This window comes from Amblyomma mixtum, chromosome 8, assembly GCF_055824585.1.
Source record: "Amblyomma mixtum isolate Tamu chromosome 8, ASM5582458v1, whole genome shotgun sequence".
NCBI classification, from domain to species: domain Eukaryota; kingdom Metazoa; phylum Arthropoda; class Arachnida; order Ixodida; family Ixodidae; genus Amblyomma; species Amblyomma mixtum.
The window spans coordinates 71,132,054-71,158,078 of NC_143019.1; the positions used below are offsets into that span (position 1 = coordinate 71,132,054).

General features: G+C 53.5%; 5 protein-coding genes across 7 annotated transcripts in view; 1 reads left to right on the forward strand and 4 right to left on the reverse strand.

The window, feature by feature from the left end:
* The window catches only part of LOC149332913 (uncharacterized), a 333,095-nt gene that overhangs the window by 54,332 nt on the left and 252,738 nt on the right, over window positions 1-26,025 (forward strand). The window lies entirely within an intron of this gene.
* Window positions 2,874-12,591, reverse strand: LOC149332915 (iris-like). Its single transcript, XM_089557588.1, has 4 exons — window positions 12,397-12,591; window positions 4,368-4,691; window positions 3,256-3,528; window positions 2,874-3,140 (listed from the first exon to the last, which is right to left on the reverse strand). Exons 1-4 carry the CDS (start codon window positions 12,589-12,591, stop codon window positions 2,931-2,933), a joined length of 1,002 nt encoding a protein of 333 aa, XP_089413714.1. The 3' UTR covers window positions 2,874-2,930.
* LOC149332916 (uncharacterized) lies at window positions 12,844-14,184 on the reverse strand. The gene is made up of 2 exons (XM_089557589.1): window positions 14,136-14,184; window positions 12,844-13,202 (listed from the first exon to the last, which is right to left on the reverse strand). Exons 1-2 carry the CDS (start codon window positions 14,182-14,184, stop codon window positions 12,844-12,846), a joined length of 408 nt encoding a protein of 135 aa, XP_089413715.1.
* Window positions 14,278-15,973, reverse strand: LOC149332917 (uncharacterized). Its single transcript, XM_089557590.1, has 3 exons — window positions 15,941-15,973; window positions 15,027-15,155; window positions 14,278-14,454 (listed from the first exon to the last, which is right to left on the reverse strand). Exons 1-3 carry the CDS (start codon window positions 15,971-15,973, stop codon window positions 14,278-14,280), a joined length of 339 nt encoding a protein of 112 aa, XP_089413716.1.
* On the reverse strand, window positions 21,066-25,386 carry LOC149332918 (iripin-3-like). Its single transcript, XM_089557591.1, has 5 exons — window positions 25,231-25,386; window positions 24,085-24,302; window positions 23,556-23,787; window positions 22,665-22,984; window positions 21,066-21,390 (listed from the first exon to the last, which is right to left on the reverse strand). Exons 1-5 carry the CDS (start codon window positions 25,384-25,386, stop codon window positions 21,066-21,068), a joined length of 1,251 nt encoding a protein of 416 aa, XP_089413717.1.

Sequence of the window (26,025 nt, forward strand, 5' to 3'; positions counted from 1 at the left end):
AATTAATGTATTAAGCCATTGCGTCATACTTTTAAGGCGGAGCTTAAGTTTCCCGTCCAATTTTTTTTTTCTCTGCATGCGTTTACTCGCCGATTTGTATACATGCAGGCGAAGCACGTGGCAGTAAATTGTTTGCAGTGAGTACTTTGTGGTGTCTTTCTTCTCATTCGTGTTCATTTTTTCTGCGCTGTGATGGAGGAAAATAAGACTTGCCAAGGCTTTATACATAACTAAAGAAAAAGGAACCGAGTTTAACAAAGCGGCCGCCTCTAAGGAAGAACCGGACCGACACAACGGCTTGCCTGACGTTCCCGCGACTGCATGCGCCTAAGAGCCGATGTTTCCAGAGGAAATGAAACGGGGAACGGTCGAGCCTGTAATGTCGTGTTTGCCTTGCAGTGATTCCTAGACTCTCGTCTGCGAATGGAGGGAACGTCTGGGAGTGCGGAAGGAAATGATCGATTGTTTTGGTTTTGTCGCTGAAGAAGCGTGAAGGCAGGCTTGCCGGACATTATCAGTGTCTATAATAGATCGGGGCGGTATAGCGTATACGCTCGGGAAAGGGGAACCTGAACTTTCGTCTGCAAAATAATTGACTGCGCCTATATCGAAATCGCAGTAGTGCCGATAATCGGGAGCGGAAGTCGGTGCAAACTCAGGCGGACGCTGTCTGATTGTTCGCCTGGGTAAACTGCAGCCAGCAGTGACATGGTTGCCTTTTAAAGACAGACATTGGATGGATTAAAGGACGTTTTCGCCGGGGAGTCGGCAATTCCGTTGGCAGACAGGCCACGTAGGTTGCGGCAACTATTGCTTTCGCGAAGTCAGCGTTCCAGGCGGTTCTGTGGACTGGTGGGATACCAAATGTGCATCCGAGACGGTAGGAGAGAGATTCACTTGTCGAAGAGTCTGATAAATGGACCCTTTTTTAACCATAAATCAGAACAGTTATTCTGAACAGGTTTATGCAACGTTGCCTATTACATGGATCCACTAAGTTCACTCATCATCATCATCATCAGCCTGATCGACTACGCCCTCTGCAGGGCAAAGGCCTCTCCTACGTCTCTCCAATTAGCCCTGTCCTTTAAAGGGCAGGGTGGCCGCTGCTGGAAATTGCCAGCTGGAAATTGCCAGCTGCGGCCACCGTATCGCTGCAAACTTCTTAATCTCATCCGCCCACCTTTCTGGCGCCCCCTGCTACGCTTCTCGCTTCCTCTTCCTCTACGCCCTCTATGCTTCTCTTGGAATCGACTCCGTTACCATTAAGGAGCAGTAATTATCTTGCGTTCGCATTACATGCCCTGCCCAAGCCAATTTCCTCTCAACCACTTCGCACGCTTCGGGCCTTTTAACTTTACACCTACAATCTTTCTTTCCTCAGCTCGCTGCGTTGTCCTGAAGCTGAACCCTGAAAAGTTCAGAATACTTTACGTCTATGGTGGAGAGAAGGTAGGCAGATGTCTGTTGTCAGTTACAAAGTGAGCGAGGGAGGGGAAAACCTGAAGGTGCTTGGCAACGTTTCGACAAGAGGTCTTGTCTTCGTCCGAGCCACTTGACGGACATTTGCGGCAAGACAAATGAGATACAACCTTAGTTCATTCCTCACACAGCAGACAAACGAGTGTGCCTATAGGCACTCTCGGTGCAACCCTGCAATCTGGCTGTCCGGTCACCACATGCCATTGCCGCCGCGGTGGCTCAGTGGCTATGGTGCTCGGCTGCTGGCCCGAAAGACGCGGGTTCGATCCCGGTCGCGGCGGCTGAATTTCTTTGGAGGAGAAATTCGAGGCCCGTGTACTGTGCGATGTCAGTGCACGTTAAAGAACCCCAGGTGGTCGAAATTTCCGGAGCCCTCCACTACGGCGTCTCTCATAGCCTTAGTCGCTTTGGGACGTTAAACCCCATAAACCAAACCAAACCACATGCCATTGCCGTCTCTGGCAGAACCCGGCCAATCGCAATGCAGTTTCAGACCGGTCAAAGTTTAGAGGCTAGCAGCTACGCATGTACTTGATTTTGCTGTGTACAGCTTCAAGAGCGCAACAACCGTGATGACAACAAGAACAACCGTGCTGGAGTGTAAAAGTGCAAACGTAAAGTACTATCGCGAGCTAGAATAAGCGACTCTCCACAAGTGTTCCGAACCCTGCCGCTCTGCACAGGGACGCCACCTGGCGATGCACTCCTGATGTAGAGACTGGCGCGGTGAGCCGGTCTCTGCACCAGGAGAGTTTAGTCGTGTAGCACACTCCGAATAAGAGGAGGGGTATCTCTTGCTCACTGCCAACTATAGTGCAAGATTCACTTGGGGGTGGTTGCTGTGGAGGCGGCCATGGCTTCGAGAGGCCTGGTTGCGAATATGGGGTCAAGGCTGTAGCTGATCTTTAAGAACTTGCGCATATCCATGGGGCCTGCTATGGCCCCATGGATATGGGGCCATAGCATAAAGACATATGCATAAAGGCATCAGGTCAAACAGCATAACTTTTCGATCGTTCCTACGTGCCCGTGGACTCTAGAAAAGTCGGTCAGGAATAACCTGAAGCCTCTAGAGGTAGGGGAACCCACTATAGATCCAGGGTCATGCTTTGCTGGCATGTGCACTGTAGCGAAGGCGGCGACAGAAACCAATTGAACGCTCGCTTTATTATCAGCGCAGCTATATCAGAGCGCTGTTTGATACTTGCCGTAGGCTGAGCAGCCTACGGCTGCCTGCCTAGTGTCCACAGTCCACCGGTTGCAGTGGAAATAGGCGCGTGTTTTTTGACTGCCTAAATTTGAGGGGGGGGTCTGGGTGCGGAGCTTGGGCGTTTGGCCAGCAGCCGCAGTTGGACTCCCTCTCTTCCGCTGTGTCACGTGGAGGTCGCGGCGGGACTCCTGGTTCATGTTCCTCCCACGTGACACGCGGAAGAAGCAGCTGTGGCTCATCACAGCAGCGCCGAGTTGTCGGGGCTCTCCGGGTGCCACTCGAGGGGCTGGCGGACGCACCCGCAGAGCAAGATGGCGCCCGTGGCCGTGCTCCGCACCAGGAAGAGGAAGGGCCGGTCCACCAGGAACACGGTGGTCGGCGCCACCTTGGACACCACCTCGGTCACCAGCGCCGAGGTGCGCGCGATCTCGTTGCCGTCCTCGGACACCTGTGGTCGCGCCCAGAAGAGGAGCCTTTATCTTTCAAACACGACAAACCATATATGCAGTCATATTTGTACCGATAGTGAACGTGTCACATGCCAGTACACGACGTGGACACACCTCTAGGGTGGCGGCCTGCAGGATCTCGGTGGCGTGCAGGCCCTTGAAGCCCGAGATGTTGGTGAACTGCGCCTGGTCGCGGTCGAAGGGCCTGCCGGAGCCCAGCTCGTGCAGCATGTCGCGCAGCTTGTTCCGCGCCGTCAGCACGAACTTGGGCAGCCCGAGGCGCACGTTGGCGCGCGGGCGCATCCCGCGCACCAGGTCCCAGAGCGTGTCCCCGTACAGCAGGCTCTGCTGCGTCAGCCGCAGTCCGTCCACCTCCGTCGGCAGGATCTGCACGGCGCATGAGAAGGCGTTTCTTGCTTGAAATCTCCTGTTCTTCAAGAATTCAGGTACCCAGTCGACCATTCGTCCTCTAAGGCGCCGGTTAAAACATGTTACGGTGGCGACCCCTGGTGAGAAGCTCTCATACAGATTCTATGGCAGAAAAAAGGCGCGTCCAGCATCACAGGAAGTTTGCTGGTGAGATGTCTGAAAGTGCGATACCTGAAGGTTTTTGTTCTGAACAGTTCTGTAAACGAAGCTTCAGCCGAAGAATCAGCAGCGACGTTAATCGTTACTGGCCAGGCCCATTAAGAGTCGTGCGTATGGAATTATATGAGTACGCAGTCCAGTGATAACGAAAATTTAAACCCTTATGCGCTCCATATGCTTGCCGTACGATTCCCATATTCTTGTATGGTTTCCATTTGATGTCTATGACAAGTCTATGTTTGGACCAGAGGTTTCCCGTCGAATTGAATTAGGAGGAGTGTAAATTTATGGGGGGGGGAGGTTTATTGCGGACAGAGAAGCGGCAGTCAAATTTTATTTTTATATTTTGTCGATTTCCTGTTGGACTAGCAACATTTATTACTAACACTCATGACAAAGATGACAGAAATACCCCGTCGGGTAAAAAAAAACTACGAATAAAGGGGTGCCTTCCGAAAAACGGGTGTGTGGGGAAATCCCCGGCTTAAATTTTCCCGTATGCCCATAAGGTTTCCATGGGAGCCATGCGGAAAACATACGAACTTCAGGAATCGCCAGAGTAGACTAGCGCGCAGCTCCATATACTATGAAGAGCACATTCGCGGAGGCTGAACCGTGCCCAGCTGTGCAAGACGTACCACCACCATGGCCAGCTTTCCGGTACGGTAGGGCACCTCCAGGGCTCGCACCCTCAGGGAGGGCACGTCGGCGTAGGGGAAGCGGCCGGTGCGCGTCATCATGTGCACGTCGAGGGTGTCGGAGCGCGTCACGTGGAACTGCATCATGTGCGTGGCGTTGGGCGAGAACTTCTCCTTCCAGAGGCCCTTGAAGAACACCGCGCCCACTAGGACCATGGACGTGTCGGGCGCGAACGTCTTGCGCGACACCACGGCGGGCAGCTTGCCGTTGGTCGCGTTGCTGCACCACTCGTTGATGGCGCGCACATACGGCTGGTCCGGGCTCTGCGCAGATCACGCCGATTCTCTCTCTCTGCACAGCTGCCGCTTCTCTTATTTTCTTAAGCAAACGCACTGTCCCGGGGCGAACCTCGCTTTTTCACACGACCACTCTGCGCATGCGCGTCTCTCCTCCAGCTCCACTGATTGAAAACAAACCGTAGCTCACACTGCTCACGCAAAATTCATGTTAGAGACAGGTGCAATCGACAGATGGCGTTACTTTTCAAGCACGCACTGCCACTTCGCAGTGGAACCGGTTTGCGCCTGCGCCTCCCGCGTGCTTTTGTTTTCAACCAGTTTTCTGGGTAGCGGACGAATCTTCGCCCTCTTCCTAGAGGGCACCACATATCTTGTGAATAAGGCTGATGGGCACAATGTTGCTTTAACTGTAACCTGAACGAACTGAACCGACTCAAGGGAACATCGAAATCACGAAAAATATGAGTTTCCTCGCTGCCTAGAGGAGCGCTCAGGCATACAGGGCTGCGTTGTGCAGGTCGCCCTGGAAGGTTCAGAGCACACCCTTCTGTTCATGGCTGCAGGCTTAGACGACACAACAATTAAGCTTTGTTCCATTTTTTCCCGACAAGTTTTGTGGGCTTTTTACACCTGTTCCCCGCAGCGGCGGCTGAATTTCGATGGATGCGAAATTCTGGAGGCCCGTGTACTGTGCGATGTCAGTGCACGTAAAGAACCCAAGGTGGTTGAAACTTCCGGAGGCCTTCACTGCGGCGTCCCTCATAGCCCGACCCGAGTTGCTTTGGGACGTTAAACAACAATAACCAAACCATACACCTGTGCGCTGCCTTCGAGTCTATTTTCTATTCAGCTGTCCTGTTCTGTTGAACAGTGAAGCAACTACTGGTTAAGGAATTGAGAAAAGCCTTCTGTAAACAATACTCTTGAGATGCAGCTCAGATACTGACATAATTAATACTGACATAATTAAAGACGCCAACCAAGCACTCGTAGAATTATCATCCTGGAGTTGTTCAAATTCACTAAATATAAATACAAAAAAACTAAAGCTGTTTTCTTCAGATCAAAAAACCGTATATTGGGCAAGTTACCTGCTTTAAAGCTGAATGATTCAGTAATTGACATCGTGCCTGCAGTCAAGTGTCTAGGAGTATTCTTCGATGAACACATGTCATGGAACTTGCAAGTGGAATCAGTTGCTACAAAGGTCTCTCGCGTGTCTGGTATTCTTTTAAAATGACGATCATATTGTTGCGGGAAAGAATATATTTACAGATATTTACAAATAGACAAGAACAGCTGCGAGCGGCACCGAGAACACAGTCCGAACTTCTTTGTCGTCTTCTACTCTTCGTCTTCTACTCTTCCCACTCGTGCCATCGCTGTTTGTCGTCGTCGTCTACCCGCTTCAGGACCCCCGGCTGCTGAAACGCCGTCTCGGCGTTAGGGCGGCAGCGTATGAGCGTCGTGATAAGGTTTCAGGCGACAGACGTGGACGATGTCGGTGGTGGCGCCAGAGGACGATGGCGAGGTTTCAAGGGGAGCAATTTCATAGTTCACGTCGGTAACACGGCGCACGACACGGTAAGGGCCACGGTAGTGCGAAAGGAGCTTCTCGGAGAGACCGACGCTGCGAGAGGGCGTCCAGAGAAGGACGAGTGATCCTGGGGTAAATTCGACGGCCTGGTGATGGCGGTCGTAGGCTGACTTCTGGGAAACTTGAGAGGCTTGAAGCCTACTACGTGCTATTTGGCGCGCCAGCGTGGCCTGGGAGATGGCGTCCCGAGCGTAAGCAGTGGTGGGGGCTGAAGAAGGCGGCAAGAGTGTGTCCAAAGGCAAGGTGGGATGCCTACCAAACAAAAGGTAGAAAGGAGAATAGCCTGTTCTGTCATGAAGGGAAGAGTTATATGCAAATGTCACATAAAGCAAGGCTGCGTCCCAATCTCGGTGGTCTGGCGATACGTACATGGCTAACATGTCGGTGAGCGTGCGGTTGAACCTTTCCGTAAGCCCATTGGTTTGTGGGTGGTAAGCTGTCGCGAGTTGGTGCTGCGTGTCACACGAACGAAGAATGTCGTGAACTACTCTGGATAGAAAATAACGACCGCGGTCGGTGAGCAGTTGACGAGGGGCGCCGTGGTGAAGGATGACGTCTTGCAGAAGAAAATCGGCAACATCGGTAGCGCAGCTGGACGGCAAAGCACGCGTGATGGCGTACCGAGTCGTATAATCAGTTGCGACAGCGATCCACTTGTTGCCGGAGAGGGACGTCGGAAAAGGGCCAAGAAGGTCGAGGCCAACACGGTGAAAAGGTTCCGGAGGGATGTCGATGGGTTGCAGAAGACCGGCAGGCAAAGTGGAGGGCCTTTTCCGACGTTGACACAGGTCGCAAGCGGCCACGTAACGTTTGACGGAACGATAGAGACCAGGCCAAAAGAAGCGATGCCGCACCCGAGCGTACGTGCGGGACACGCCAAGGTGACCGGCTGTCGGCAGATCGTGCAGTTCTTCAAGGACAGAAGAGCGTAGACGTTGGGGTATCACGAGGAGGAGCGGAGGGCCATCGGAGCGTAGGTTTCGGCGATACAAAATGCCGTTCTGGAGCACATAAAGGTTCAGAGACGGAGATCGGTTTGCAGAACGGATGCCATCAAAGATAGGACGTAAAGATGAGTCGTGGCGCTGTTCGTTGGCAATATCGGCAAGATCGGAGATAGCGAAGAGGCAGGGCAGGGTCTCAGCGTCCTCTAGGTCAGGTGGTTCTACAGGGTACCGGGATAAACAGTCAGCGTCCTGGTGATGGCGCCCTGACTTGTACACGACGGAGTATGAGTATTCTTGGAGGCGCAATGCCCAGCGACCAAGGCGACCGGTGGGATCTTTTAGTGAAGACAGCCAACAGAGAGCGTGGTGATCAGTGACAACAGCGAATGAACGGCCGAACAGGTAGGGTCTGAATTTAGCCACTGCCCAGACAAGGGCCAGACACTCACGCTCAGTAATGGTGTAATTTTGCTCTGCGGCTGAAAGTAGGCGGCTGGCATACGCGATGACTCGATCCTGACCCTGTTGACGTTGGCCTAGGACGGCGCCGATGCCATATCCGGAGGCGTCCGTGCGAACCTCTGTGGGAGACGACGGGTCAAAATGTGCTAAGATGGGCGGAGTGGTCAGCAAATGAACGAGGGTTGAAAATGAGTTCTCTTGAGCAGGGCCCCAAGTAAAGGGGGTGTCGTTCTTCAGAAGATCGGTGAGGGGACGAGCGATGCCGGCGAAATCTTTGATAAAACGGCGAAAATACGAGCACAAGCCGACAAAGCTGCGCACATCTTTCGACGACCTTGGAAGAGGAAAGTCCTTCACAGCTTGAATTTTGATGGGATCTGGGCGTACACCAGAAGCGTCAACGAGGTGTCCGAGAATAGTGAGTTGGCGACGACCGAACTTGCATTTCGATGAGTTCAGCTGAAGTCCGGCGTTACGAAATACTGTCAGAATATTGGAGAGGCGCTCGAGGTGCGTGGCAAAAGTAGGCGAGAAAACCACAACATCGTCTAGGTAACAGAGGCAAGTGGACCATTTAAAGCCACGAAGAAGGGAGTCCATCATTCGTTCGAAGGTAGCCGGGGCGTTACAGAGGCCGAACGGCATGACTTTAAACTGGTATAAGCCATCAGGCGTCACGAAGGCGGTCTTCTCGCGGTCCTTTTCATCAACGGCAATTTGCCAGTACCCCGATCGAAGATCAATTGAAGAGAAATATTTGGCGCCGTGGAGGCAGTCTAATGCATCATCGATCCTTTGGAGTGGATATACGTCTTTTTTTGTGATGCGGTTGAGGTGCCGATAATCAACGCAGAAGCGCCAGCTGCCGTCCTTCTTTTTCACCAGGACGACTGGTGAAGCCCAAGGACTTGACGAGGGCTCGATGATGTCTTTTGCGAGCATCTTGTCCACCTCTTGATTTATGACGGTGCGTTCGGCGCTGGACACTCGGTACGGACGTCTGCGGAGAGGAGCGGAATCACCGGTGTTTATGTGATGCGTCACCACAGAGGTCCGAGCCAAAACACGGCTATCAAAGTCGAAGATGTCGCGGAAAGATGATAAGAGGCACCTAAGATCGCGAGCTTGCAGCGGCGGTAGGTCAGAAGCGATCATGTCGGCGTAGTCGTCCGTTGGGTTCACTGTTGATGGGGCCGCAGGCAGCCGGCATTGCTGAGTGGAAGGTAAGCAGCTGTCCACCACTGATATCACACATTCGGCAGCAGGGCACAGCGTGGCGAGTAAGATGCCTTGCAGGAGCGGTTGGATGGATGAACCAAAGTTCAGGACCGGAAGGTACGCTCGGTTGGCCGACATTGTAAATACAGTGTGTGGAAGCGCAATGCTGCGCGTCAGGGCGACATCAAGTTCCGGAGTGACTACGTAGTGACCATCAGGTACAGGGGGAACAGATGAGAAAGAAATGTAAGTTGCGGCTTGAGGCGGTAGACGGACAAAGTCGACAGCACAAAGACGGTGTATAACTGGGGACGGCGACTCAGCAGAAAGAGGAAGGTCAAGCTGAACAACATTAGTGGCGCAGTCAATGAGGGCTGAATGCTCAGACAGGAAGTCGAGGCCAAGAATGACTTCATGAGGGCACTGGTCCAGAACAGAGAACAGAACGGATGTATGGCGGCCGGATATGGTCACACGGGCTGTGCATAGTCCAACAACATGAGGCGTTCCGCCGTCGGCAACGCGGAGAACGGCTTTGGGTGCTTTGGGAGAGGAGCGACGGCGTTGGGGCGAACGGGACTGTCGACGCAGGGGGGACGGGGAGCGGCTGGAGCGGGGAATCTGGCCGTCGACTGGAGCACTGTGCTGGGCTGGAGGGGGCGTGTAGTGGCTGGGCTGTTCGTCGTCACGGTGGGAGCTGAGAGGACGGTATGTGCTGCGACGGGACCAATAATTTCGACAGTGGCGGGAGATGTGGCCAATGCGGTGGCAATTGAAACAAATGGGCCTGTCGTCGGTTGTCCGCCAATCGTTAGGGTTTCGGCGACGTGGAGAGGAGTACGAAGGTCGTCCAGGAACAATCGCAGTGATTTCGGGTGGTGGTGAAGACCGTACAAGGCTGACGGGCTGGAAACCAAGGTTTGCAAGCTCTTGGCGGACGACAGCTTGTACCAGAGAGATGGTAGGCAAGCGGTTGTCGCCATCATGTAGATGCAGGGCGGCAGGGGACATAGCTTCGAGCTCGCGTCGGATGATGCGGGTCACATTTTCTGGGGGTGCTGGAGTTTCCCGGTGTCGCAGGTCTTCACATGAAGAAGTCGCAGCCGTGTTGGGGAGGCGTGTGTACGGCTGGCTAATACGCCTGCTTTTGGCTTCCTCGAAGCGTCGACATTCCTTAATAATTCCGTCGATTGTAGTGCAGTTCTTGTATACAAGCAAGTTGAAGGCATCGTCAGCGATTCCCTTCAACACGTGGCTGACTTTGTCAGACTCGGGCATGTTGGCGTCAACTTTGTGACAGAGGGCCAGCACATCTTGAATGTACGACACATAGGACTCCGTAGATGTTTGAGCTCGGGAGGCGAGGTCCTTCTTAGCGGCAAGCGTTCGGCCGAGCGGCCGTCCAAACAATTCGCGGAGTTTCTCTTTGCACACGTCCCAGCTGGTCAAATGGTCTTCGTGCGTCTCATACCAGACCCGGGCGGTGTCTTTTAGATAGAATATTACATTTGCGAGCATGAGGGTCGGATCCCAGCGGTTGTAGGTACTCACTCGCTCGTACATGCTGATCCAGTCGTCGACGTCAGTGTTGTCTGTACCAGAAAATGTCCCAGGGTCACGAGGGGGAGAAAGAACGAGTGATGTCATGGCCGGGGCTGAGGTTTGCTGGGCGGCGTCTTGGGTCATGATGAGTGAAGGCAACTGGCGGCCGCTGCGGAGCTCCGTCGTCGGTAGACGTAGGGGAAACCCGCACCTCCACCAAATATGTTGCGGGAAAGAATATATTTACAGATATTTACAAATAGACAAGAACAGCTGCGAGCGGCACCGAGAACACAGTCCGAACTTCTTTGTCGTCTTCTACTCTTCGTCTTCTACTCTTCCCACTCGTGCCATCGCTGTTTGTCGTCGTCGTCTACCCGCTTCAATATTTACCAAAATGCATTAAACTTCTAATATATAATTCATTATTTCTATCAAGTCTAAACTACTGTCACCTTGTATGGGGCACTACTACTCTTTCAAATAAAAATAAACTCTACATTCCTCAAAAGAAAGCAATTCGCGCCATCATGAACACTCCATTTGACAGTCACACACAACCACTTTTTACTGAATTAAACTTACTTCCTATCCCGGACATGTACGATGCTAACTTGTTCAGGCGCTATGAAGCTGGCATAAAAAAGAATAATACCACATTAGTTAAGATTGCAAACCTAAAGCTAAAAACTAGTATTCGTACTACACGACAAGCTGAAACCTGGGAAATTCCATACTCACGAACAAATTATGGACTTCAAATGTTGCGTCATCTCCTTCCCTCATACTTAAACAAATGTAGGTAGAAGTTTCTTTCTTTTTTTTTCGGTTTTTCTTTTTGTTACGAATTTTATATTTCTTTAGTCATTGTTTAGTTTTTTATTGCAGTCATTCTCTTGTTGACATTTCATGCAATATTTCTATGATATTAAGAACTGCCTTCATAGTAGATTTGTTTCATACATGCCTGTATTTATATTCCTAACAACTGTACCAAGTCGCTTACCTTCTGTGAACTTCCATTTGTGTTCCTTTTCTTTCTTTTTTTTTCTTTTTTCTCTTTTTTTTTCTGAGAGCTGTGTACAATTAACTTAGAACAATTTTCTCTTGCTGTATGCCATGCTGCCATGTAGAAAAGGGCCGTGGGCCTAGTCAAGCCCATAAAGAGGCTTTTTGTCCACGACCCTCAGCATTTTTGCGGTGCTGAAATAAAGATTTGATTTGATTTGATACTGTTGTACTATGGCCGACCAGCTCAGCCTCCTCATGCGGGTGAGAAATTGGGGGCTCTTGCGTTTCGCAGGAAGCGATTCGTTCAATCGTTAGTGGAAGGTCAAAAATGACCGAATTACTCGTTTCCAGAAGCAGGTTTAGCGACTGTGAAACCACGTGCGCCCTGCGAGGAGACCACACGAAGCATGTGCACTGCCCCCCGAACTCCCCCTTTCTCCGTATCACCGTCTGCAAGCCTGTCGACTGTCTCTTCGGAACGATTAACGGCTGGAGCTTAGGGCGAAACCCAGAGCTGATTCGGCAGATTTCAGATTTGACGCAACGAAGTCTTATCGCACTGAGCCAGAAGGCGTTATCTGTCGACGGCCGGATAAGAACCTCCTTGCAAAGAATGCCGTAAATCATGTGTGGCCTGCAAAAACTGGGGTGTAGACCACCTCCTGGATGTGTCACAACGTGAAGGGACGCGACTTCATGTGCCTGCAAGCAGTGGCGCTTTGTCTTTCGCAGTTGCGAACTTTTCCCCCTAACGAACGGAGGACTTCCGTAGTATTCTGGCGTGAGAGTAAACCGTTTTTTTTCTCGTCCTCTGCCCGTCTCTGCATCGGCTACCACCTCCAAAGGTGATAGCCCGATGTCTCGCCCGGTCAGCGCCACCATTGAGATCTATTTTCGTAGGCCCAACGCAACAAGTGGACGGCAGCTGTAGGATCCCCGCAACAGGGCGCACCTCGAAGTTGACGTCCTGCGCGGTGGTCATGTACTTGGCCTCGACGCGGGCCCTGAAGGTGGCCATCACCGGGCAGTTGTGCCTCACGAACATGCGGTTCGCCACGTAGAACACTTGGTCCGCCGACTCGGTCTGCACCAGATGCACATTCCAGGGTGGTTCAGTTCTGGGCCACAAGGTTGTCTCAAGTTCCATTTAGCTGCATTTTAACCCTTAAGAGTTCAGTTCCCTTGGCTACCTACCCAACTGTAAACGTAAAATAACTAAGGTTATCGGCAAGCCGGTGGACGCGACCGGTTACGGAATGCGCTTTGTCTCTATTGTAAGCGAGGTGGCAACAATCAAGCGATCAATATCTTCTCGGAAGTTCCATGTATTGGCACGGTGCATCGCAGCGCCTTGGCAGCCCTGTCTACGTGACAATGTGTAGCAGCACTGCGGCTGTGTTCACTGTACGGCGGCCTCGACTAGAGGGTTGAAATGGCGAGATGTGGCCTGGCTGGCGGCGGATGCTCCCACCTTGAACTGCTCGATGATGGCCTCCACCTCGGGCAGCTGCAGGTTGAGCAGGCGGCACAGGTCCTCCTGGGTGGGGCCCTCGGAGCCGACCACGAGCGCCGCTAGTGTGCTGACCAACGATATGGGCGACAGGAGCACGTTCCAGTGGACGCGTGGCGGCTGGTCCAGCATGGACGCCAGCAGGGACTGCGCCAGTCGGTTCAGCAGGCGACCGTGCTCCTGCAGCGGCTGCAACTCCGTGGGCAGCGGCGGCGGAGGTGGAGGTGGAGGGGGCGGCGCGGCGGTGCCTGCATGTGAGCGTAGAATTTCATGTGAGGTCGCCTATAGGGGGGACAATTGGCGCTAGCTGCGATCGACGATGTCCGCCACAAGAATTATGGCAACCTTATCAAGAAGTCCGTGGGACTACGTCGGATATGCCACGAACGCTGCTACTTGTCCGACGTGATTTTCAGCGAAAACCGCTGGCAGAAGTGCGCGCCGAGTTTCAAATGGTTGCCCTTCATACGACCAACCCTCAGCCTTAGCTGTCCTGGTGAATAACCGTTGTCCGACAGCTGGTGTAGTCCCTGTTCAGAGAGCAGGAAAGCGCGATGCCTGTGAAGCTTAAGAAAAATAAAAAAAAACGGGCCTCCCGGAAAGGATGGCAAGATGAGAGGAGCGAAGGGCGTAGACTGCAGGAGGTGTTGGCGTCGGGGAAGGAGCCGTGACAAAGAAGGGGAAGGATCGTGTTGGGGCATTTGTGGCAGGGGTACGTGTTTCACTGCAGAATGTGTTAGACGAAGGATATGTTGCGCAGTACATATTCGGCAGTAAGGCCCAGCAGGGATAGGATTCTCTCGTGTCGTCCTTTAATGCCTAGCATGCACTTTTCTTTGAAGGTGCAGCTTCTACAGTATCTGCAGGCATTGTCACTGCTCTCGAAGCACTTGCTGCTTGCAGCGACCTCACACTGGCCGTCGTGTTGGGAGACTCAAGAGCATGGCCTGTTCGTTTGTCAAATCCACTTATGACTACTTGCACCCAACTGAAGCTTGGTGGCTCGCGCCACCGATTACACCTTGCTAGGGCCAGATGCGCGCAGCAGTCTAGCCAGCAATGTGGCGACGCCCAGCTAGGTATGTGTACAGCTAGCCCAGACACGGTGGAAATGGTGGCGCAAGCTAACAGCACCTGCTCGAAAAAGCTTTAGGAGCAGGTATTTTGAAATCTGAGTGTACCAGATGGAAAAGACTGCTCCGGAGGCTTCATAGACGTGTCGATGCCCATGCGACTAAGTACTCGCCTGGTGCGGAAACGGAGGCAGCAGTTCCGGGTAGCGTGACTGCCGATGAGGAGGGGCCGGGTCGCGAGGCCGCCGCCTCATTGGGCTCGCCTTCGGGCTGCTGTGGCGGAGACGAAGGTGCGGCGGGAGACGCGGGCCCCTCGGTCTTTGTGACTGGCGGTAGGCGCGGGAGCTGCTGGGGCTTCCCGGCTGAGGTCGTCGGGTTGGACGACGCCATCTTCAGAGCGCCCCTCTCTCCCTGCTGTAGTTGCTTCCTGTAGCACATAGAAGAGGGTAAAAGCGACAAGGCAGATGTTTAGCTACTATCCCTGTTATCCCCGCGGAAAGCCTCTGGTAATGTATGGTATGGTGTGGTATGGTATGTAGGGTTTTAACGCCCGAGAGCTGCATTGCGACTGTAAGAGACGCCGCAGAAGTGGTGACGGCTGCAACACCCGGAATCTTTCCTTCGAATTTTGCTGTGTAGTTCGTATCGGTTAAAATCAAAGTGAGCCCTTAGCATGTGGTCGCCGATCACTGGTAGTAGTGAGAGTAGTAATAAACTACCGTGGAAAGATTGCCCCTAGAAGCACCAAAAAGTGCATGGACCACACAGTCCTGGGTGCTCAAAGGTGAAACGTCGGCTCAGGCCGGTCTATCGGTAAGAGGTAGCTGGAATGAAAGTTTTGTGTGAACTGGTCCGCTCAGGCTTATGTAGGTGGGTGGGGTGGCAGCGGATTGAGGGAGACGGAAGCGTACACCTATCACGCAGTCTGGCCGGCAGGCATAAAAGAGGGAAGGTTCGCGTGCACGGCGAGTTCACGTAGCTCTAGTCCGTTGAACTCACAGTATGGAGGCCCCGGTGTTTTCCGAAGCGGTCGCGTTGGTCTGGTGCAGAGAGGCCTGGCCGGTGACGGTCTCCTGGGCAGGGCGGTCTGTCTTCGGTCTCGGGTCTCGAGCGCTCGAATGCCGCGTGCTGCGTGCTCCGGCCCACTTCTTCTTCTTCTTCTTGTTCTTCTTCTTCTCCCTCAGTAAAAATCTTCCTCCTCCCTCCTTTTCTTTTCGTCGTTAGGTGTCAGGCACTGGGAACGTGGAGTAACAGTTGTCGCTAATTTTCTCCTTTTTGAAGAAATTGGGATTTATTTAGGAAATAATTCTTGTTGCACAATTAAAAAAATATACGCACGGCAATATCTGAACTTTCTCATACAGTGCAGTTCCATCCGTTTCCACCCAGATTAATTTTATTAATTGCTGATGTGCTGCATATTTATATATACATATGTGCGCCCTTGGAAGTTTTATTGTTTGTCCGGAAACATTCGCAGTTCTCTGTACTGAGTGACTTTGTATGATCCCTCATGCGTCTCCGGCAGCTCACGGTATTTTTTTTTTCGAAGAGTGCGTTGGAAAAATGTGGTTTCCGTAATACTGGAGAGAATTGGTTTACTTTACGCGAAAGGTCGGTAACTATTGAAGTTAATACTGTCTGCATCGTACGTTACACTGGCACTTGGGGTACAGTCTTGTACAATTTACAGAAAATAAGGAACCGATTGCAATTAAAATTGCGTCATAAGGAATCTGACTGATTACGTGGTCATTTACAGCCCCCCAAAAAGGGACACACTATCGAAACGCAGCCGCCGAGGCCGGGTTCGATACCGGCCTCGTTTCAATGGAGGCTCAACACAAAGGCGCCAGTGTGCTGTGCGACGTCAGTGCACGTGAAAGGTCCCCAGGGAACGAGAGCGCACATGCCTCAGCCCGAGCATTTCCCCCCAGGGCACCCATTGCGGATGCCGTGGAACCTCCTACCCCACTACTAACTTACAATGACATACTTCAGCACTTAAGATTATCCCGTCGGGTCTACCCTCCGCCGGCTAAGACACTGGACAAAGGGGAGGAACGACACCTCCGAAAGCTACAGACCAACACTTACAACAACCCACGAAGACTGCATGCCATAGACCCGGAGTCATTTGACTCACACTGCAAATTCTGCGGGGAGAAGGCGGACCTGTACCATATGGTATGGGCGAGATATGTGAGAGAGTTACTGTTTCATTTCCTTTCCTCAAAGACGAATTTTCATCGCGATCTTGTTAATGGTCCGTTCAGCAGCCTTGGATGATCTTCGCATATCACTTCGCAAACGGGGACACGGTTGTTTATTTTGTTTTTTTAAATTTTCCACAACACTCACAAGGCCTCCCTTTAACCAAGTGGAACAGACGTTCCTCGGTTTTCGAGTTTCGCTTTTCCGGTGGTGGTGGTGGTGAAAACATTTATTAAGAATGAACAGGAGGTATGTCTGGATCAGCCCGTAAGGGACCGATCCTTACAAACTCTAGGTGGAGGTCCCTAGTATGGGACCCCAGTGGCGGTGGCCGCCGATCAGGGTCGCCTTCCAGTCCTCCCGGGGTTGGGTTGGGGATGGGGGGAATAGCCGGGTTGGAGGGGCAGGCCCACATCGTAGGTGTCAGAAGACACCGCACTACACTGCGGGCAGCTGCCGTTAAAGGAGGGGTCAAAATGTTTTAGTGCTGCCGGGCAAAGCAATGTATTGGTGAGAAGACGGAGAAGGAGCCGCTCATCCGCCTTCTTCAGGCCTTTACATGGGCGAGGGTAAAGGCGATAGCTGTCCTGATAATGCGTTGTAATATCTTTGTAGGTATAGTTCGGATTAGGATCGGGTTCCTGATCGGGTGGGGAGGAGAAAACATCCAATAGATTGTCGAACTCAATCTTATTTGTGACCTTATGTTGAACTCTGTCGAAACCTGCACTAAAGAAAAGATTGGATTGGATTGGAATAAACTTTATTTGTGCCTGCAGTTGGGCGCTCGCGCGCCCCGACGAGGGCCTACGTCGTCTACGAGGCTGCCGTTACTCGGCGCGGGTCTCCGCTCGCCGTTGCCGGCTCGCTGGGTCCCTGCCTTTCGAGCGCCCCGAGGACCTGCTGGACGGCCCATAGCTGTTGGTCATGGTCGTTGCTCTTCGCTGCTGCCTCCAGCCGCGGCGGGATTGTTCCTGATCTTGCTTCCCTTGGATTTCTGATGCAGTCCCACAAGATGTGCGTCTGATCTGCCGGCTCCCTCCGGCAGACTCTACACGTATCGGTCGGGTAGGTCTCGGGGTACATGCGATGCATCAGTCCCGGGCTCGGTAGCGATCCGGTCTGGAGCTGTCTCAGTAGTACCGCCTCCGCTCGACTCAGCCTCGGGTGCGGGGGTGGGAGAGTCCTGCGAGCCAGGCGGTAGGCCTTCGTGATTTCGCTGTAGTCGGTCATGCGGTCCTTGGCTCCGAACCACGTCGGACGGTGTGTTGCCGGGGCGCGGTTGGTTAGCGCTCGCGCCGCTGCGTGTGCCGTCTCATTGTGGTTCGCACTGCGTTCCGACGCGTCGCCCGCGTGCGCCGGAAACCACTTGATTCTTACTCTTCGGTCTTGCAGTTTAGTCGCTCGTAGTACGCGCTCGGCCTCCCTGCAGACTTGGCCTTTGGCGAAGTTTCGCACCGCCTGTCTCGAGTCACTCAGCACCGTGTAGCAGACTGCGTCGGCGATGGCCAGGGCGATGGCCACCTCCTCCGCTTGTTCCGCTCCGGCGTCTCTCACGCTCGCTGCCGTCCTCGTGGCGCCGGTCGACGCCTCTATGACGACCGCTGCGAAGGCGTTCCGTTGGTATTCGGCCGCGTCCACGTACCGCGCGTGCTCGTCGTTGGCGTGCAGGTCGATGAGAGCCTTGGCCCTCGCCGCTCTTCTTTCCTTGTTATACTCGGGGTTCATGTTCTTGGGTATGGGGTCGATTCTGGTCTGGCGTCGGACCTCTTCGGGGACGGGGAGCTTTGTCTCCGCGTCGTCCGAGTGTCCTATTCCCAGGTCGTCCAGTATCTTCCTCCCGGCTTTGGTCGTGGACAGCCGCTCCAGTTGAGAGGTCCGTTGCGCTTCGGCTATTTCTTCGAGCGTGTTGTGGATCCCGAGTTGTAAGAGGCGGGTCGTGCTCGTGGACTCGAACAGGCCCAGCGCCGCCTTGTACGCTCTCCTGATGATGATGAAAAGAAAAAACTTTGAGATCACTGCGGCGACCCGCATTGAAGTGTGGAGATGAATCGCAGACAAGTCGTCGTCGGGTCTCCACAAACATATTTGGCAGGACCCGCTCAGCCAGGCTGGAACGGGACAGCTCGCCGCCGGCCTTGTCACGAAATCCATGTTGTTGTTGTTGTTGTTGTTGTTGTTGTTGCCTTGGTGGCATGGCACATACCCACGACGGGGGATTGGCCAGGGTTCAGTGAGGAGAGCCCAAAGAAGGCAAATTCTGCGCGTGCTTGGCAGGTGTACTGGGGCTATCATCGTCTTCTGCGGCCGGACCACGATGGCACGCTATCGGATGCACTGCGAAAGCAAAACTTCCACATGCTGTATCGACGTAAGTGGCTGTTGGGACGTCTAAGTGTATTTTTCCGTGTTTAATTAACTAGTCACACCACATCAGCCAAGTTTTGCCGCGGCAACATTTTATCACACACTATCTATCGCAATCACTTTCACTAGTGCTTTTATCTTCAGGACAAAATAGCGGACACTTTTTGCTGACGCCACAGAGCCATACAATGCTTTCGCATGAAAAAAAATTGCCGCCGATTATGCTACTTCCTAATGCGAAATTTGAGCTCAGCTCATCAGCTGTGTCAGCTTTGATAGGTTGAGGCAAAGAATTCGAGCGAGGCATTACTTAACATGACATAAATTTAATTTCTTTGTATTCGGGGCAAATCTCCTTAGGTTTACAGCTGCGCTTACTGTGAACTTCGCATACTTAGAAATTAAGACCCCTATATCTATTCCGGGCAGGGTTATGAAATAATTTTTTCGTTTTCTCTAATATTGTGTTCCATCAACTTTTGACTTCGAGCGCACATACATCCAGCAAATGCCTGACGCGTGAAGCTGTGAAAAGCCCGGAGAGGGCAGTTAGAAAGCGAAAACAATATTGAAACCCCCAGGAGTACTTTAAATAATAATAATAAAAAAATACGTGGGAAACCAGCCTACGCGTGCTGCGGGAGTTGTGCATTGCAATGCCGGCTGAAACCGCTTCCTAATGGCCCTGCGCACACACACGCACTCACTCACTTGCTCCCGCAGTCAGCCTTCCCTTTCATCGTTATGCGAAGAAGAGACGTTTACAGAACTCGACTCGCAGCCTGTAAATACGCGCGTTCACTTCGAAACGCATGCCCCATTTGCGAACGAAATAACTCGCCCCGACACAATACCTATCCACGCGCACAGAAGGGAGATGTGTGTGTGCCGTGAACAGAACCTAAATGGCGAACGCACTTTGAAACAGCGCGGGCCCTATTCATAAGCGAAAAAAAAAATGCTGGGGACTCCCGTCTGAATGGAAATTATAAGCGGCTCGTTTCGTCGTCTGGGTGGCCAGCTATAAAAGTTTTACGCCATTCCCACCCCTGCTCCTTATTTTTTTTTTTTTTACTCGCTTATTTCCATCTGTTCCCTCTGCCCCCTCATCGACGTCGTTTTTCTTTGAAACTGTCCCGCAAAGCATCGGTTTGCCGCCGGCAATCGAGTCTGCGAAAAAGGGCCCGCCCTCTGTATCTCGGTTTACTTTGTGCCGATTACCGGCGACTGAACGGGGCAGTCTGGCTCGCGGTCGGTCGTTTTGCATAGACGATTGAAAGCGCCCACCGGTCTCAGCTAGCTCCCTATTTATGCAGGCCGCCTTTTTTTTTTTCATGCTGTTTTTTGAGAGCGAAAGCTCTACTCCTCCCGTACAAAGCTGAAGGTCATGTGGCTATGAAATTTGACCTTCAAACCAGGAGGCTTGGCTCTGACGTCATGCCACGTGACTCGCCGCAGCTGCGCGCGTCGAGCCGACGGCGCTCGCTCGCCTCGCAACTATCGAATCACGTGACTCGCTGCGCCTCGTATGCGTATGCGGAGCAGACGGCACTCTCGCAACTGCCGGAAATCGCATGAGGCGCCGTGTGGCGTCTGCTTACTACTTTCACACAAAGCCGTGTGGCGTCGCGTGGAATAGCGGCCCACTTTCAAGAGTCTTCGATCGCAGCGCCGTTACCGGCCGCGGGCTACACTGCCTCTTCTAGTACTCCAAGCGATGGGCAGTGTCCGCCGCAGTAAACCCTGCCTTCGCTCCCTCTCCGCGGGGATTATCTTAGGTCCCTGGAATGAAATTGGACATGCTCGGTCCCTGTCGCCCACGTGTGAAGGCACGTCCGACACTGCATATTGGATGGAGGCTGCCTGTCCATGGCGTGTACATCTGGTTGTACTATGTCGCCACAACCTGCAGTCACTGTCTCCCCATTTCCCGATGCCACCGGTACCCACTTGCTTTCCGGCGGGTTCACGCTTTCCCCTGGCTTGGTGCTCGGCTACTGTGCCCCAGGTGAAAGAGGGGGAAATGGGTCTTTGGCGCCATCTCATTCTGACCAAACACGCTAGCCACGGTGCCAACGTTCCCATGACGCTACCTCCCCGTTTCTGTTCCTTCTTCTCCAAAGCCCCTCTTTCCCAAGCGTAGAGTAGCAGGCCCGAGACTAAGACCTAGGCCCATCCTTCCACATTTCCATAGTAAAGCTTCCTCTCACTCTGTCTTGCTGAAAAAGCAACAACAGGCAGTATGAACGGTGGTGAGGTGTAATATCTCCGACACGCCGAGGATGTAAGTGCACTCTAAACAAGAATACGCCTATACGGGTGTAAAAAGGGAGCAAGCTCTCCTCTACACTCTAGACAGAAAGGAGTGAAAAGGGAGTGAAGTCCCTTTTGACTCCTTTTCGTTTCGTGTCATCAACGAGAAAGAGGCGGTTGCCGGAGGCCCAATCTGCGTGTTTTCTACTGGTGCGGCGGCTCTGATTTGAGCTCTCGGACGACGCCGACGAGCAGGATGCAGCCGTCGCCGCTGCGGCGCAGGACGAAGAGGAAGGGGCGCGTGAGGGCGAACTCGACGTCGGCGGCTGTCGAAGGCGCCCCTGGGCGCTGCTGAGGGGCGGCGGCAGCAGCGTCGGGCGCCGGTCTCCCTTCGTCCAGCACCAGCGTGGCCTTGTGCAGGAAGTCGCCGACGCGCACCTCTCCCGTGGGCACCAGGCCGCCGAACTCGGCCCCCGGCATGAAGGCTTGGCGCACGCCCGCCCGGAACAGGGTCGTGTTCAGCGTGTACCTGGGAGAGGGGGGAAGAGACGCAGCAACTACTGTCTCTCAGCCAGGATGCAAAACACTCGAAGCGCGCCGTGGAGGAAAGGATGGAGGAAGGAATTAGGCTAAGGAAACCTTCCGATCGATATCGACTTCTTTGAGTTTCTTAAACGTGCACTGAAGAGGAATCTGAACTAGTCTTTTTGCCGCGGGAACTCGATCTACACGCTCCCAGCATTCCTAGAAACTTCGATTTATTGCCCTGTGCGGCCGATTTTCCTAATTAAATCGGATTAAGCTTACGGCTCCCGCCCCCTTTTTTTTTTAATTCCCTGCATACGGTGGGAGGCGTCGACCAACGCATGGAGTGCCTTTCGGGCAGTTGCGTGGCGACTTTGCTTTCGCTTTTATTTTGTTTCTTTTAGGTTTCCTTGAATAGATAGGTCTAGTCAGAGACTACATAGCTGCAAATTAGGCCCACAGAAATAAAAATACGAGTGGGCTCTTTGCTTTCGTCGACCACTACGTATCACTCCGCTGATGGCAGAGCGGCACGCCGCCACGGGACTAGGTGAAAGGTTGGTCGGCTCCTCCCACCGTTTGCGGGGAATTAAACAAAAAACGCGGGAGCCCGACGTTAATCCGATAATTCGAAGTTTCTAAAAATGCTCGGAACGTGTAGATCAAGTTGCAGCGGTGAAAATACGAGTTCAGATTCCTCTTCAGTTCACCTTTAACACTCTGCATACGGGCATTGTTTTCATTTTTAATGCGATATTAAAATCATATTCGGAGAAAAAAGGCGTCATCGGTCATCAAATTCTCCCATTGGCTGGAGGGAAGTAACGTCACCAGTCCGGAAGTGACCTCATCAGCTCCACCAAGCATGAACAGTTTCTAATGCTGTCTTGTTGCCAACGCACAACGTAATTAGGTGTGTCTGTGAATCTTTTTCATTTTGCAATCGAAATCCTGCGTCTGCGGTCGGGGATTCGATCCTTCTACCGCTGACTGAGCAAACGAACGGTACTGGCGATAGCGTGTATAGGTGGAGCGACGAGTACTGGAACTCCAAGCTGTGGACGCGTTGGTGTGAAAAATGTGTGCCTCCCAAAAGGGAGTTCTTCAGTCGGTACATTTAGAAGATTCGAACCCTTCCCTAGCGCGTGGCTGCATAGCCTGCACTCTGAACAGGAAGGAGTAAACAGGGAATAAGCTCCCCTGTAGCTGACTGCGCTATAGGACAGCTTACTCCCTTTTTTACTCCCACAAAGGCCTATTCGCCTTTATAGAGCGCACCTGGCCTCCGCCCTGGTGAGGGGCAGCTCGACGCGCACGGTCCTGCGCTTGAGGAGGCCGTGCAGCTTGGCGAGGAAGGCCGGCGTGAGCTGGGCGCGCAGTTCCTTGAGGCGCGGCGACCGGTCCGGCACGAGCAGGAGCAGCGCGACGCTGCCGGCCCGGTAGGGCAGCTCGAGCGCCTTGGCGGCCACCGGCTCCTCCATCTCGGCGTACGGGAAGCTGCCGGTGCCGCCCACGTACTCCAGCTCCACCGAGGTGGACAGGTTCGGCTTGAAGGCGCGCTTCTCGGCGCACCGCTGGAACGGCGGCTCCAGCAAGCCCTGCGCACGTGGTCTTCGTGTCACTGGCTGAACAGCTGTGGTCAGATGAAACGAAGCGGCAAATGTCTTTAAAAAGAGGCCCTCCAACTGATGCTCCGGTGGCGTCGACACACGATTGTGGCATCTAAGTCAACCGCCCTGCACCTGCAAGCGGCTACTACAGGTGCAAGGGAGCAGACAGCACACCCCTGCAAGTACCCCGTTGAGTAAGGGGAAGAAAGTGGGACCTCTGGCTGGATACGTGGTGTGTATACCACCCTAAACACGAATACGTCCATTTGGAACCAGTAAGCGAGTAAGCTGTCTTCTAGCGCACATCCTTTTGTAAAAGGGAGTGCATTTGAGAGCAGCTTATTCCCTTTTTACTCCTTTCTGTTCGGAGTGACACTAGGGTGAGACACACAGCCGGAGCCAGCTCGCAAATATTCAGGAGAAAGAGTGGCGAACAGAAAATGTGCACACTATTAGCAATGGGCTCGGTTGGTGGAAGATAGGAGAGAACATTCAGAAGAGCCTCCATCTTGCTGCGTGCCCAGATACCGACTGAAAGTGATTGTGACAGAGACGGTACCCGGAAGTAGAAGGCCGAGGCCAGCAGCAGCTTCGCGGTCGGGTCGACGGCGTCGGGGGCCAGCACCTCTCCCAGCAGCGGGCTGCTGGCGGCGAACGCGTCGTTCACCGCGTCGGCCACGTCCTCAGCGCCGCTGGCGTTGAAGGCCACCCTGTCTACGCTGCAGCGCAGCTGGGACATGAGCAGTTGCTCGCACGACGCGGCCACCTCCAGGTTGCGGCTCACCAGGAGCCTGCGTCCGTTGCATCCCATTGGAGAGTCCTATAGCACAGCGCTATACCCTGTGCCACAATACCGTATTCCGCAAACGCCAGCCGCCATATGCGCAGATAGCCTATAAAAGGGGACAGGCGCGCCCCCACCTGGGCCATCTGTACTTATTCCATCACCTACACGCAGATGCCAAAACAGCTGCTGTGTGGCTGTGGCGAATAGATGGAGAGAGCTTGTGCCACCGTGCTTGCACCGTACCCTAGAGGGACAGGTGACTGGAAAAACGCGCGTTGACCGAGAACCAGCTATGGCGGACCTGTATGCCATCGCGGCCTGGGCGTTGGCTGCTCCCCGCTCGATTGCCTGCAGTGTGGTGAGCACGGCTGCCTGCAGGTGCTCGGCCTTTCCGGCGTCGGCCACCAGTTGCGCCAGCTGTGCCTGGGTCTCGCCGCGGGCGCACGCCTGGGCCGACAGCAGCGCGCCGGCTACGGCCGCCGGGCACAGCACCACGTTGTGCTCCAAGTGGGCCGACACCTGCACCCACCACGTGTCGTCGTCAGTGCCTCACGGGTACACGATAGAGAGTTTTAGCATAGCGATGACATACTGCCGTAGGATGACATACCGGACCAGCCTAGCGCGCATGGGCAGTGACCACTTGAGGGTTCGCTTGTGTAGCCAGCATCTGTCTTCTCCTGTGGAGACGCGCTATAGCGTGAGCCCTTAATCTCAGCCTACTGGGCATGCGCACAGCCAGGCTAACACACCCACGTGGCCCCTGCGGCCAGTGGTTAGGGCAAGGAAACGAATTGCGGACTGTACCTCCAGTTCTTTCTATTCTGTTGCCGGGATGAAAATGGTCAGTGATCCCGCTGATTTACTGCCGATGGTTTTACTGTCCCGTGCCGTGCCGGCTCTGAGGGCTGGGAGTGTTAAGTAAGCAGGTTGGTGGTTTGGTTTATGGGGTTTAACGTCCCAAAGCGACTCAGGCTATGAGGCACGCCGTAGTGGAGGGCTCCGGAAATTTCGACCACCTGGGGCTCTTTAACGTGCACTGACATCGCACAGTACACGGGGCGTGAGGTTCCTTACAAGCTGTCGCGGTCATCTCATCTCTCCAGGGTGAGGAACAGGGGGGCGGTACCTTGTCACCCTTAATACCTCGCGCCACACTAAGCCCGCAGAACGCAGAATGGGAACACCGAACGATGAAACAGCTTGGTTTAACAAAGTTGTCTGCTGGCGTAGTTTTGAAAGCGCTCGGAAAGACAAGCATTTGTCCCGTCCATTTCTCTTGTCCTTGTCTTTCCGAGCGCTTTCAAAATTTAGGATGGAACACTTGAGCTCAGATGTTCTGTGTCTCGTTGAGTTCAGGTGTTCTCATTCTCTGTGTCTTGCGTAGCGCAAGCTTTAAAGTCCCTTACGTAAGCCTAATCCAACCGTCGTTAGTCTCCGTGCTTACCAGCTGGAAGAGGGACAGGCCCAGCTTGTTGAGTGCCTGGACGGCGGGGCTCTCGACAGGCTGCTTGGCCCCGGGCTGTTGGACCTTGGTGGCCGAGCCCACCTTCCGGGGCGCGGCACCCGCGGGGACCTTCTGGCTGATGTCGGTGCTGCTCATGGTGCGCGGAGGAGCTCGCACGCGGGGTTGAGGTGGCGAGGACCGCCCCACGCGAAGGTCACAGGGCAGTGCGCGGCCCTTGTGAATGGGGTTCGACCGGCGCCGTTGCTTCTTGGTGGGCTCTGGACTAACGGAACACCTCCAGATGACCGGCGGTGACTTCTTCTTCTTCCAGATCTTCTTCGTGGTCTGAAGAACGTGCCTCTCTTCCTTTTCTTCCACTGCTTTGCTGTTGTTGGCCACTGGCTGAGTGGCACATACCCACGGAAGCCTTTGTCTAGCACAGCCTTAGACGTCCAGCATGACTTGATCGCCCGAGCCACCAAGATAGCTACGGCAAATGAGACTCTGGGCTAAAGGCTCCACGCACTGGGGTCCTCCCTCCAATCTTAGCTGAAAACAAATATTTTTCTTTATCTCTGTCCCCACACAGTGCGAGATTGCCCCGGGTGCGTTGCATGTTCAATGAGGAGAGACACATGGACATCACTAAGTTAGATAGTCATCGGTGAAATATGGAGTTCAATGCAAATGTTTAAAATTATAACGAATAGAGAAATCCCCCTGACGCAATGGTGTAGTCATGGAGAGATTCGCACACTGGTTTTAGGACACAGTCCCTGGCGTTTGCTGTTTTCT